Source organism: Quercus lobata, chromosome 4 (genome assembly GCF_001633185.2).
Source record: "Quercus lobata isolate SW786 chromosome 4, ValleyOak3.0 Primary Assembly, whole genome shotgun sequence".
NCBI classification, from domain to species: domain Eukaryota; kingdom Viridiplantae; phylum Streptophyta; class Magnoliopsida; order Fagales; family Fagaceae; genus Quercus; species Quercus lobata.
The window spans coordinates 16,014,979-16,029,051 of NC_044907.1; the positions used below are offsets into that span (position 1 = coordinate 16,014,979).

A 14,073-nucleotide genomic window follows, 5' to 3' on the forward strand; every position below is an offset into this window, starting at 1 on the left:
TACATTGTATTGTTTATTGTTTACTGTTTATTTGGTTACTTATATTAATTTACATTATTTAATTCAACTTTGCTTTCAATTAATTTTAGCCCTTACCCCTTGAAATGACATTCTTGAATCCACCCCTACAAACACCTATAGTCGACTAAATTTCTAGTTCGAAATAAATCAAACAAGTAAAATAGTTTTACAAATGTGAATTAGTATTGATGAATGTGTGGAACAATTCTCTATGATTACAAAAGAGTGATTTTCTGATTCAATCTCCTTGAAAGACTTGTTTATTGGAATTATGGTAATGTGATTTTGACTTGAACACCAAATATCCTTCAATTTGGCTGCAGGATGGATCGAAGACCCTTGAAACAGAATTACAACGGATCTCTAGCTATGAGCTTGTTAGAAATTCTTTGTTCTTCAAGTTTTTCGTGTGTTCTTTGTGTTCTTCGCATGTTGTTCATCTTCGAAAGTTTGTGGTGGAAATTCTTCGGGATTTTGGAGGCCTGAATTTGTAGAGCTTCATTGATTTGTAGTTTCTTGAAGTTTCTAGAGGTTTTTTAGCTTGATTCCAGTGAATTTTGAGATTTAGGAAGATGATTTGAACAATTTTGCTTCGAATTTTTTTTGTATTCAAGGTTGAAGTTCCTAAAGTTTCTAGAGGCTTTAGGGCTTGATTCTAGCAGAGCTTCTATGCTTCTGAATCTTTTTTGATACTTGTAAGGTTGAATTTAATCAACCATCTTGTTGGCTTTATTCCGTGTCAAATTTGCTTGTATTTCAGCAATTAGTAACCCTGTATTTAGGTGGGATTTTTGTAAGGGTAGTGAGTTAGATAGTGTGAAGAATTGCTCAAGAGTGTGCAAGAAAAACAGAGACTCGCTACTAGATCTCGCAGGTGACTTGCGGCTGCAAGCTTCCAGAAGCTGCACACGTGCCAGGCATGCCAGAAGTTGAAGCGTCATGTTAGTTGGAGCACTACAGGACAAAATAGGACAACTGGCCGTTCAGTTATCTCGCGGCTGGATCTCGCGACTCAATCAAGCCGCGAGCCAACCCTGTTTTGAAAAATCTGACTCTTCACATTCCATTCTCACCCAAGTATAAATACCCCTCATACCCACGAAAGTAAGAGAGCTTCCAGAGAGAATTTTGAGAGAGAAACCCTAAAGAAAAACAAGATTAATTCATCCACAATCTTTACATAAGAGATTCTTCAAATTCCTCTACTCTTTTCCTCTCCATTGTTAAATCCTTAAGAGGTTTTTTACCAAAACTTTTTCTCACCATATCCATTACTGTGAGAGAGCTGTTTGGTGTTTTGGGAAGCAGTTAGGAAGAAACCAATTTCACATTGGTTGATGCTATGGTCAAGTAGCGGAATCCGGAAAGCTAGAAAAAAAATAGGTTCAGCGCAACCTCGTTGGAGTAAGAAGCTTGGAGGGCTTAGGTACACTGGATAGATTAGGCTTGGAGGGTCTATTGTTGTTCATGTATCCAAACTACATTTTTTAGTAGATTACTTACCGCTTGGAGGGCGGTGGAGAGGTTTTACGCTGACAGCTTTGGTTTCCTCTTCGATAACACATCGTTGTGTTGTCCTTGTGTTTGTATCTCTCTTCCCTTAATCTTTGCCTTTTATTTTCTGCTGTGGATGTGATTTTAATTGGCTTAGATTGTTTACCAATTCTATTTATAGTTTGTGTTCATTTTCCACACACCTATTGTTTGTCATAAAGCTTGAATTGGTAATTTTGTTATTTGGGGTCTAAACGTTCAAGGGTGTTTTATACACTATTTGAACTTTCAATACTGCTTGAAGTGTGGATGTCTTGGTGTGTTAGTATCTTCTAAGATGTCTTCCAAGATGTGTAGAAATGCCTTATGAAAGCTTCTGTTTATAGGAGTTTGGGGTTGGGTGAGTGACACATGGCGTAGTTTGATTGGTGACACATGTCACAGCCTGATTGGAAGAGTTTTAAGACTTTTTCTCCAAAACACGTGGCATCATTTGATTGGCCAAAATGTCTTAGTTTTCAAGATGACACATGTCAACAATCGATTGAATTGCTTATGTTATTGCTTACATGCATCGATTTGTGGCCTATGTCATTGCTTACATGCATGCGCTAATGTGTGATTAGTTTTTGCATGCTTTTTATGTTTTTTTATTTCAATGACACTTGGAAAATCTCTGTTGGTTTTCTGAATGGTGATAGAAGAAACTAGTAGCAATACGTGCCGTTTTGTAATTGGCTATATTGTGAACTTGGTAGTATGATGTGTTAGCTTACAATAAATTGGAAATTTTCTCTCTCTACAACATCTAGCTTAATTTGAGTGAAACACAACAAGTTCAAAATCTCCTAGGTAACATTATGAGAGGAAACAAAAAAAATTCATGGTTGCCATGGCTTGTGTTAACATGTTCTATCATACTTGGATAGTGTGGATTCTTAAAACTTTAATCAGATACTTGAATTCTTAAAACTTCAATTCGATAAACTTAACCCGTTGTAGTTTAATCAAGCTACTGTGTTACTATTTTCTTAAAAGAAAAAAGAAAAAAGAAAAAGGTTACTACGTTACTATAACCAGGACTAAGGGGGCCAAGCCCCCCGTAAGTAAGGGCCTGTTTGGGTAAGGGTTTTTCATCACTCAATTTCCGTCACTCAATTTCCATCACTCATCACTCATCACTCATAACTCATCACTCATCACTCATTTTTTCACACTCATTTGGCAACATCACTTTTATTTTCATCACTCAATTTTTTCACACTATTCATGGGTCCCACACCTGTCAGCCAGTACAGTAGTTTTTTTTTTTTTTTTTTTTAGCACCCAACTCACCGAAGCTAATATATATATATATTATATATATAAAAAAAAAAAAAAAAAAAAAAAAAAACCAAACCGAACAGCCAATCCAGGAAAAGAAAAAGAAAAAAAAAAAAAAAAAAGAACAACGCCAACCCAGAGAAAAAAAAAAAAAAAAAAAGTCAAAACGTGGTCAAAAGTTGCGGCTGTGGGTCCCTCATGTGTGTTTATTTACGGAAATGCCATTGAGTTATGAGTTATGGAAACTGAAAACAGCCTTTTCTTGTTTTCAGTTTTCATAACTCATAACTCAAAAATCAGAGAATTGAGTGATGGAAACAGAGTTATCGTTTGGCCAAACAACCTTTTTACTATGGGTCCCACCATTTTTGAGTTATGAGTTATGGAAACAGAGAATTGAGTTATCAAAAAACTCAATCCAAACGGCCCCTAACTTTCCAACAATCCCACTCTCCTTTTCTACTTTTGGTAAAAATATATAAATTTATGTGTAAATTTAAATAATAGACCCCCTCGATTTGACTAATACATCATTTTTGTTTCTTCAAAAAAAATTCAAAGTGCATTTAACGTATTTCATAAAAAAGGAGTTTATAAATTATTAATGCACTATTAATTATTTCTCTAATTACTCTTATACCATAATAGCTCATTAAACCAGAAAATATTTAGGCAACATCCTAAAAATATATAAGTAATTTTAATAAAAATCTTATTATTTTTTTTAATGTTTTTAGAAAATTAGAGATATAAACTTTTTCTTTTCCTTTTAACTTCAAGGCTTCAAGTCATTTATATAATATCTAAAAGTTGAAGTGTGGTATTTATTGTTGCTATGCTCCTTCTAAGCCATATCAACGTACCAGTTCGGTCTATTTCAGCCAACGTAGGACCAATTTAGTCTACTTCGGGTCATTTTGATCCACTTCCATCCATTCAATCCATTCCGTCCACTTAGGATCAATTCAGTCTACTTTGGCCTAGTTTGGTCTGATTTGTTCTAGTTCGGTCCACTTCCATCCATTCAGCCCGATCCAATTTAGTCCACGAAAGCTAAAACATTTTGTGTCTGAATACTAGACTCCTTAACTGTCCAACAACACAATTGGCTAAGTTTTCCGTATTATATCCAACTCCCTCGTAATTCATCCCTTCAGCTATTCTATTTCTTTCTTTATTTGTCTATTCTTCTCTAAGAAATTAAAACTCATTGATTGAATTCAACCATAAGTCATGATCAGGTTTCTTCTTCTCAGTAGTATTTAACTATTTCCCATCTTTTCAACTTTCAAATTTAACTCAACGTTACTACTCTCTTCCCTTTTCTTATCTCAAGCGTAACTGGCTTTTTTACCTTGAAACTCAAAAATTTTAGTTGTACTAAAAAAATTAGGAAAATATAATGTATAATAATAATAATATTTTGAAGACATGGCAAAACGGGTCAGAATTTTCCAACCCAACTCGAAAAATACCCGACCCGAACTCGATCTTTTTTCACCTGAAGCAAAAACAAGTTGACCCATGACTCGACTCGTGTCTTTTGTGGGTCAACCCAACCGGACCCACGACCCAATTAGAACTTGAGCCATTTTTAAAAACTTTTTTTTTGGTAAAAAAATTAAAATTAAAACAATATTTGTTTAATTGTTTGTTGTGAGCTTTAAGGAAACAATTGAGACATTTACAAAACTGCATGCAAATTAATTGAAAGATGAATGATTGAGCATTCTGTAATGAGTAAAGATTTTTAGATATCAAATAGTAAAGTACATGCCAAGATAATTTAGTTACAGTGGAGTTAAAAATATAGATTTAAAATTATAGACATGCGTGAGAAACATTCACAAGTGTGAAAATAGTGAAGCCAAAATATCAAATTAATGTAAATTATGAATGCTTAGACATATTTTTTAATAATTTATGTTCAAAATAAACAACTTTTCAAAATAAATTATGATATTTCCTAGAGTGTTTGTAGCTTAACAATGATATGATATTCATAAAAGAGACCATGTATAAATAAGTAAACAATCAAACTTTAATGTATATCTCAAATTGAAATAGAGTGTTAACCACAATTTATAATATATTATAAAATTAATTTTCAAGATTGTAAATTTCTTATATGTTTTTATTCTTTGTCAAATGAGTTATCTAATAAGTCATTTGTAATTTTGTTTTATATTTTGGGATGTTGATATTGTGTAGAAATAAAACTTGTGTATTTATTTTACTTATCTCTGTGTTATTTTGTTTTAGATAGTAATGTTAAGATTTGTATAATTTTAAAATTATTGAATAAGTATTAATAAGTTTAATTGAGTTCATTCTTGATATACGAGATGAATTCAAAGTAATTCATTTTACATCAAGTAATTTGTTGTATGACTTTCCAAATGGCAAATACATGTTTTTTTTTTTTTTTTTTTTTTTTTTTTTTTTTTTTAAATCATGTGAAAATACGGGTCAACCCAACTTGACCTGCAATCCAATTGACCCGAACCTGTTTTTAACCCGCTTAAAATGACCCATTTTTGACCTGCAACTCATTTGACCCACAACCAGATTGACCCGACCCACCCATTTTGCCATGTCTTGTGAATTGTTTGGGTTAAATTCTCCCTAGGTTTTTAACCTTAAAACTGTCAGTTTCATTGGTTTTCCTGAGTTATTATATTGTTGTGTTATTTACTTTTCTGTTGTGTATGATATAATTTATAATTGTTCAATCTAAATCTATTTAATTGAACTAAGTAACAACTTGGTTTTAAATTAGGTTAAATATATTATGTTTTCCAAGGGTCTAAAAACTAATAAAAATATATTAAAGGTCCATTTAAATACAGCTTATTTTGCTAAAAACTAAAAATTGAGAACAATAAAAAAAAAAAAAAAGTTATTGTTTATTTGCCTAATTGCACTGTTCATATCTTATGAACAGTGCAACAGGCGTTGGTTAAAAAAAAAAAAAAAAAAAAGCTGAAAATGCAAAATGCTGAACGCGTTTTAGCTATCCAAACCGCACCTAAGTGGAGTTGTAACTCTAACTTAAAACTAAGTCTATAGTCAAACTTTATATATAATTATATATTCAATGTCATGTGGGTCTGCAACCGGTTATGTTAAATAAGTCGTTTTTGTCTTTCAATAATTAACATTAGCTTAAAGGCTAAGCCATGCTATAGACTGTTTTTTATTTTTAGGGATAATTACACATAACCCACCTGTGGTTTGGGCGAAAATCACTTTGCCTACCCGTGGTTTGAAAAGTATCACTTAACCCACCTGAGGTGTGTTTCCGTCACTCTCCGTAACCCACCTCGGTCTCTGCCATTACAAAAACACCTTTACACCCCAAAACAGAACATAACGCGAATCAAAACCCCCAAAACTCAAACACTTTTCGAGAGAGAGACCCGGGGTGCGATCAGCTTGTTCTTCGTGGTTTGGAGCGTATGGATAGGGAGAAAACACTTGTTTTGCATCATCGAACCTAGGCAAGGTATGTGTGACTGCTGTTCATCTGCATTTGGGTCTGTTCCTGATTTAGGGTTTCAGATTTTGGTCAAGTGTGAACTTACTGTGTGAAAGTCTAAATTTGTACTTCCCAGGAATTGTGTTATGTTGAGATGTCTTCATCAAGTGGTAATTTCTCGGGTTCATGTGGACATATGTGCAATGAGCAAACTTGTGTTTTGAGAACAAGTTTGAGTTTGCACAATTTTGGGAGGAGGTTCTTGGGTTGTAGCCGTTATAAGGTTGGTCCTAAGTGTCCTTTCTTTGTTTGGATTGATAACCCAACCTGTCCTCATGAGAATGAAACTGCACCTTTGGCTCTAGAGAAGACGTCTAGACTTTAGACTGCTCTCCAACTTGCAAATGAGAGGGAAAGGACAGCTCTGAAAACGGCAGAAGAAGCTAGGCAAATGGCAGAAAAGGCTCTTGAAGAGGAAGCCAAAGCCAAGGAGAGGGAGAGAAAGGCTCGAGCTGTCTGTGCAAAAGTTAAGGAAAAAGCCATTCTTGTTGAAGAGAAGCAAAGAATGTGGAAGTCTGCATGATTTTGTCATGGATCTTTTTTGTTATTGTTATGTTGTTGTGTTTTGGCTCAATTGAGTTCTCTGGAGTGAAGAGACCTAGATTGTTGCCCCTGAAGTAGTTAATTGGTTAGTAGAGATAGTTATGGCAATGGTGTTAATGAATTTGCATTGTAATAGCACTAGCCTACTGATGTAATGTTTTGATGTGTCAATGAATGAAGAATTGGTCAATTATTGAGTATTTTGTGCATATCATAACAACCATTCAATGGAAGAAGTAATGGTCAATTATCAATTTGGCTGTGCATACCATAACAACCATTCCACAATAAAAACTTCCATACACTATATTAGAAAAATATACTTAGACACAATTTGTAGTAGCAATAAATAAACTTCCATATAATTTGGCTGTGCATACCATAACAACCATTCCACAATAAAAACTTCCATACACTCTATTAGAAAAATATACTTGGACACAATTTGTAGTAGCAATAAATAAACTTTCATATAATCTAGTTTGGACAAATATTGTTCCATACAAACTGTAATATCACAACTTCCATATAACAACCTGGAGTGTATTGTACCTTAATTACAAAAAAGCACATTCCAAGGCCAGCAGTGATTGTTTTTTACACTAATTAGTAATTACAAAAAAGCACATTCCAAGGCCAGCAGTGACTATTTTTTACACTAATTGATAATTACAAAAGGCCAACAGTGGTCTTCACAAAAAAAAAAAAACCAAAAAGGCCCACATGTTCCCACTAGCTTTACTCCCAATGCTGGCATGCGTACCCACTAACTTCATTCATTTCTTGCCTTTACTCTTTCCTCTTTCCACCCACTGGATTCATTTTTGGTGGCCTTTGTGCAGCAAGCTGTCCTCTAGTCCTCACACCACCAGTGCTCCCACTTGCATGTGAAGGCTACAAAATAAAAAATAGATCCACTTGTTAAAAAATATCCCAAGCTACACAACCATCCAGGACTAAGTTACCTGTGAAGAACTTGGTAAGGTATCCCAGGTCTCCCTAGGTGTGTGAAACTCTGTTTGTGAGGAAGAGAACCATCCTGCTCTCTTGTGAGATGGCCTAGGTTGATTTCCTTGCTGTGAGGATGAAGGCTGAGTGGCAGACATCATGTTGTAGGTCTGGGTAGGCTGCTGGGATGGTGGCTGAGGTGCAGATCTAGGTGCAGGCACCCCTTCCCTTGCCTGCAACAAAACCCAGTTTCAATACAGTGTGTATTGTAAGTTTAAAAACCCAGTTTTTTTATTTTTTTGTAGGTCTGTAAGTTCAATACAGTGTCTATTCAATACAGTGTTTTTTGCCATTTACTTACAGCTTTTTCTCTTTGAAGTCTCTGTCTCCTCTGCCATGGTGTCTCCCCAGTGATGCCAGCCTTGCACCCTCTTGAGTTATGCCCTTCCTTTTTGCATTTCCCACATCTTACAGGTCTGTTCTGTCTACTTGCTTTGTAAGGGTTCCTAGGCTCATCAGAAGCCCTCTTTCTTTGCTTGGGTGGTCTGCCTGGTGGTTTGTATATGTGAGGTGTCAGGGGAGCAGGCTGTCCAGTCTCAACCCATTCTGACTGGCCAGGCATGGGAGGAAGTACCTCCTTGTATATCTCCATGTAAGTTTCTTTGAAGTAGCATGGGTGGGTATAGTCTTCTGGTGTCTCAATGTTTGTATAAATGGCTGTTATGGCATGTTTGCAAGGAATGCCATTTAAATCCCAAGACCTACAGCTACATGTCTTCTTCACCAAATCAACTACATGCCTCTCATACTGACTGCCTACCTCATAAAGGAAACTACCAGCTGGGGTAGCACTAAATGCCTTACTTTCAACCTTCAATTTCTCCAACCTATCTTGTATGCTTGGACACAACTTTCCAGCATACTTCTGTATCCCTTCCCTTTTTGTGTAAAGTCTAGTCATAAGTCTAACCCTAATCCACTCCAACATTGCCAAGATAGGCTTGTCCCTAGACTTCAATATCATTGCATTAAAAGACTCACTCAAATTATTTACCAAACAATCTGTTAAGGCCCTAGGAGTGAAGTGTGACCTTGTCCACTGTGCAGGTGCAATGTTTGCAAGATACTCATATGCCTTTTCATCCAAATCCCTTATGTACTGCATGCATCTCTCAAACTCCCTTACTGTTGTGGCAGCAGCACACCTCCACAATGCATCCTTCAGCTCCAATCCCTTGTGATCAACTTTGAAATTGTTGTAGATGTGTTTCACACAGTATCTATGCTCCACGGTAGGGAATAGTGTCTCTATTGCAGGTATAAGCCCCTGTAAATAAGCAAGCAAACAAACAAACAAAACAAGTTAGTTCAGCAAACAAAGTCAACTATTCAAGTGTAACTGAACAAAACAAAACTTGCATACCTTTTGCCTATCAGAAATGAAGACCAACTGAAGCTCCTCTGGCCTCCCTATATCATCAGCAAAAATTTCCAAAAACCATATCCAAGACTCCCTGGTTTCTTGTTCCACAACAGCCATGGCTACTGGAAAAATGTTGTCATTTGCATCCTTGGCAGTGGCAGATAAGATTTGCCCACCAAATCTGTGCTTTATGTGACAACCATCTAAACCTATAAATGACCTGCATCCACCTAAAAATCCTACCTTCTGAGCATTGAACCTAACATACATCCTCTTAAATTTTGGCTGGGAAGTCTCCTCAGCCATTTCTGTCTGCAATATAACCCTACTCCCCTTGTCTACAGTGGTTATCATTTGTGCATAGTCCCTAAGGACACCATATTGCAGTTGCTCATCTCCATTTATCAAATCCTTTGCCTTTCTCTTTGACCTATACACTTGGTTTACACTTAGGTCAACAGATAAATTTTGCATCACATGGTTGTGTACACCACTCACCTCCCAATTTGGATTTTTGCTAAAATCCTCAATGAACCTCTTAGCAACATAAGCTGATGTTGCTTGGCTGTTTTTGAAAGACTTGGGACAAGTACAGTCATCAGTCAAGGTCTTAATTTGAAATGTTAGCTCTCCACTTATTTGAGATGCATAACATCTCCACCCACACCCATTCTTGCAGTGAACTGATATCTTGGTCTTCTCATTAAGCTTGAATTTGATGTCAATAGGTTTTTTGATTGCATACTCCCTCAAAGCAGCTCTGAACACCTTTGCATTAGGGAACTTCATCTCCTTCTTCAGTACAACATTTCTCATGTCACTCTTAGCATTAAACTCTACTTGCTCAGGTACTGCTCATCATCAGACCCATCCATGCTTACCAGGTCATCCTCAAGGGCTGGCTCAGCCCACTCAGGGTCTGTGTGGGGTGCATTGCTTGATTCTGGGGCTGTGTGGGGTGCATTGCTTGATTCTGGGTTTGTATTGGGAGCAGAACCTTGTGGAGCTGAGTTTTGAGCAGCAAATACATCATCACCAAAGCCATCCCCCTCTAGGCCTTCATTTAGCCAATCATCATCATCATCATCATCATCTCCTTCAACATTCTGTTCTTCATCTCTTGCATCAATGTCAACATCCTCAACATCTTCTTCATCATCACTCCCATCATCATTCTCATCATCTTCATCATCATCACTATCCAATTCTATTTCAACCCTTGCTGCATCACCACTTACATCACCACCTGCATGACCACCTACACCATCTGCCACTCCCCCTGCATCAGGATACTCAACTGCCAATGGCTCCACATCTATGTCAGTATAGATTATGATTTTTTCAGCATACCATGCCTTATGAAGGTTAGTCATGTTTACGACATCTGTATCTGTTTCTATGTCTCTTAAATCATGCTGTAGATCACCATCAGGAATTAAATACTTATATCTACTGTGTTCCTTAGGAGCACCAACTAGATGGCATAAATCCCGAATTTCAAAATAACTCAACTTGTCAGGGTCAATCTCTGTCAGTAAACGTACAGACCCACCCACATATTGTATGGTTGGCTCCTCCACAAAACATCCCCCAACATGAATTTCAAGGTCAAATGTGAAGTCAACCATCTACAATTAAAATAAGTATTTTGTTTACACACTGACATGCAGAAAGTAACAAGAAGCCAAAAGAGACAACAATCCAACAAATTGACAACAACACACGGACAAAGGACCACATAAAGCACATGTAAAACCAGATTCCCAACAAATTCATAGGGACCACACTATCCACACTTCACAAACAAGTGCAATCATTGACAAATAAACTTGATTATTTCAGGTATATGCATTATAGAAACAACCATAGCAAAATGCATATCCTAAGCGATTCTACACATAAATAGCAAAATTTAACATACAAAAAAAAATTTTATTGTGCAGATGAACAGCAAAACCTAACTACGTGGGTGGGTCACCATAAAAAAATGACATCAAGAACCCAAATGCAGATGAAAAACAATCACACATACCTTGCCTAGGTTCGATGATGCAAAACAAGTGTTTTCTCCCTCTCCACACGCTCCAAACCACGAAAAACAAGCCTGATCGCACCCCGGGTCTCTCTCTCGAAAAGTGTTTGAGTTTTGGGGGTTTAGATTCGCGTTATGTTCTGTTTTGGGGTTAAAAGGTGTTTTTGTAACGGCAGAGACCGAGGTGGGTTACGGAGAGTGACGGAAACACACCTCGGGTGGGTTAAGTGATACTTTTCAAACCACGGGTAGGCAAAGTGATTTTCACCCAAACCACAGGTGGGTTATGTGTAATTATCCCTTATTTTTAAATATCTTATCGACAACAAGCGTACGCACACTAATCCACATGCAACTACCACCATTAAAAATATGATGAGCAGATTTTGGTGGGGTCAAAAGATGCAAGAAAGGAAAGTACACTGGTTGAGTTGGTCTAAACTTTGTATGCCCAAGTCAATGGGAGGAATTGGGTTTCGGGAGCTTCATTCTTTCAACTTAGCCATGTTAGCCAAACAAGGATGGAGACTTATGAAAAATACTCACTCCTTGTTCTATCGAGTCTACAAATCAAAGTACTTTCCCAACACATCTTTCTTAGATGCTCCTTCACCAAATTCAGGGAGTTTTGCATGGAAGAGTATAGTGGCTGCCAGATCTATCTTGGCTAGCGGTTTGAGATGGCGAGTAGGAACCGGAAATAAAATTCGAATTTGGCAAGACCGATGGCTTCCAACTCCACCATCATTCAAAGTGGTAACCCCATGCTCCACAATGTCAATAATGGCCACAGTGGATAACCTCATTGATCCAATTACAAGATCTTGGCGTGTATCCATGATTGATCATGTATTTCTCCCACATGAAGCTGAAGTTATTAAATCCATCCCTTTGAGCAATAGAGCGGTGCAAGACATCCAAACTTGGGCATACACAAACACGGGTGAATATTCGGTAAAAAGTGCTTACAAGATGATACAAATTCAACAACTGAGATCTTCTCATGGCCAATCATCCAATTACTCACAGTGCAATAAAATTTGGAAAGCTATTTGGGCGGCCAAGGTATGTAGTAAAATCAAAACTTTTATTTGGAGAGCTTGTAGAGATATACTGCCTACAAAGGTAAATCTAGCTAGAAGAAAAATATTGTTGGATGCTGGATGTGATTGTTGTGAGGTTGGGGTGGAGAAAACGGACCATATCCTGCTATGCTGTACATATTCTGATATGATTTGGAAGTCCACATGCTTATGGGGGACCATGTCTCATTCCACAAATCTTTCATTTGTTGATGTGGCTGATCAAATTATGCAAATGAAAAATGACCCAGAGATTGCAATATTTTTCACAACTAGTTGGATGATCTAGAATAAGCGGAATGAGGCTCACTATGGTACTCCACGTCCTAACCCCTCTTTTCTAGCCAAGTCTGCTGTAGCTCATGCTATAGAATATTTGGAAGCTAATTATGGAAGTTTGTCTTGAGTTTGTAAGATAGTATTGTTTTCTTTGGCTTTCCTTGTTGTAATCTTTCATTTAGCTGCTGTCTCTGTTAGGTGTAGGGAAAGCTCTGTAGCTAGCTCAGGTTTTTTTGGCTCTCCCTGTTGCTGCCTTGTTACTGTACAATTTTATTATCTCTTTGAATAAATTTCTGCCATTTATTCTCCAAAAAAAAAAAAAAAAAAATGATAATGTACTAAATTGGGCAACAAGTACTCCTTCCTTGTACCTTCGTTTTTTTTTGGTAAACATCTCGTACCTTCATTGTTTATTTCTTATGCCTCTCTCAGCAATATTCCCATGTCACATATAATTGCATTTTCTTTTTTCTTTTTTGAATTATAATTGTATTTATTCATCTTGGCAGACAAACTATATAGACTCAGACAAATAACAAGCTTAATGTTTTCCTTTCTGTTACTTTCTTCTTCAACTTCTATTTTTTGGGTAGAAATTTGTTCTTTTTAACTGCATTACAAAATAAGAGGTACTCTTCTATTTTCCTAATTCCATTTTATTCCTCATATGTTGTAGCCCATGTATTCCTCTTACCTTTGGTCAAAGGACGGTTCCATTTGTCTAAAACCTACCAGCCCTTAACTTGTAATTTTAAGGGAGAGATAGAGATATGCCTATATCATCCATTCAAAATTTTCAAACTATCTTAAATTATTGTCATGGTTATTACAAAATTGCTAATTTATATAGGACAGTCCAATCTAAGAAATGAATCTCTTTTTTCTTTTAGGAGTATGATTTAAATAAGCCTGCATTCCTTTAAAATTGAACATTTTCTGTTAACCTAGCAGTGGCCCTCAAGTGTCAATTTTTTATTACTAGCTATTGTTGAATTCTTCTTCCCTCTCCATTTCTAAGAAACTTTTATCTTGTCGTTCAAGAAAACTCCACATATATCTTACTGAGGCGTTTTCGTCATGTGTATATAAACCCCGAGACCTACTGAATTTCTATCTCATTCTCCTCACTTCTCATCAATCTTTGTCTTCAGAGAATTGTCCATATTCGTCTAGATCAAGAGAATTTGGTAAGCATATTAAGCTCAAACTTCTGAGTATGTTGACGAGTATATATACAAACTAGTGCGAATATATACAAACTTCTGAGTATGGGGACGAGTATATATTCAAACTAGTACAAAATCAGAAGTTTGAGCTTAATATGCTTACCAAATTTTATGCGTATAATGTTGTAGTATTTGTAACTCTAGTTTTGGGTGAACCACATAAA

At 36.5% G+C, this 14,073-nt stretch overlaps 2 protein-coding genes across 2 annotated transcripts; both read right to left on the reverse strand.

The window, feature by feature from the left end:
• Positions 1 to 7,713: 7,713 nt before the first annotated feature.
• On the reverse strand, positions 7,714 to 8,581 carry LOC115984106. Its single transcript, XM_031107009.1, has 2 exons — positions 8,229 to 8,581; positions 7,714 to 8,100 (listed from the first exon to the last, which is right to left on the reverse strand). Exons 1-2 carry the CDS (start codon positions 8,517 to 8,519, stop codon positions 7,876 to 7,878), a joined length of 516 nt encoding a protein of 171 aa, XP_030962869.1. The 5' UTR covers positions 8,520 to 8,581; the 3' UTR covers positions 7,714 to 7,875.
• Positions 8,566 to 10,106, reverse strand: LOC115984698. Its single transcript, XM_031107714.1, has 3 exons — positions 9,291 to 10,106; positions 8,668 to 9,194; positions 8,566 to 8,584 (listed from the first exon to the last, which is right to left on the reverse strand). Exons 1-3 carry the CDS (start codon positions 10,104 to 10,106, stop codon positions 8,566 to 8,568), a joined length of 1,362 nt encoding a protein of 453 aa, XP_030963574.1.
• Between the last annotated feature and the right edge of the window lie 3,967 nt (positions 10,107 to 14,073).

Excerpts from the sequence above, each read along its gene's own strand:
- LOC115984106 (XM_031107009.1), bottom strand. The coding sequence starts at position 8,519 with ATGGAGATATACAAGGAGGTACTTCCTCCCATGCCTGGCCAGTCAGAA. Across the intron at positions 8,101-8,228 it reads GACTTCAAAGAGAAAAAGCT|GCAAGGGAAGGGGTGCCTGC; the intron begins GTAAGTAAATGG and ends GTTTTGTTGCAG.
- LOC115984698 (XM_031107714.1), bottom strand. The coding sequence starts at position 10,106 with ATGAGAAATGTTGTACTGAAGAAGGAGATGAAGTTCCCTAATGCAAAG. Across the intron at positions 9,195-9,290 it reads TCATTTCTGATAGGCAAAAG|GGGCTTATACCTGCAATAGA; the intron begins GTATGCAAGTTT and ends GCTTATTTACAG.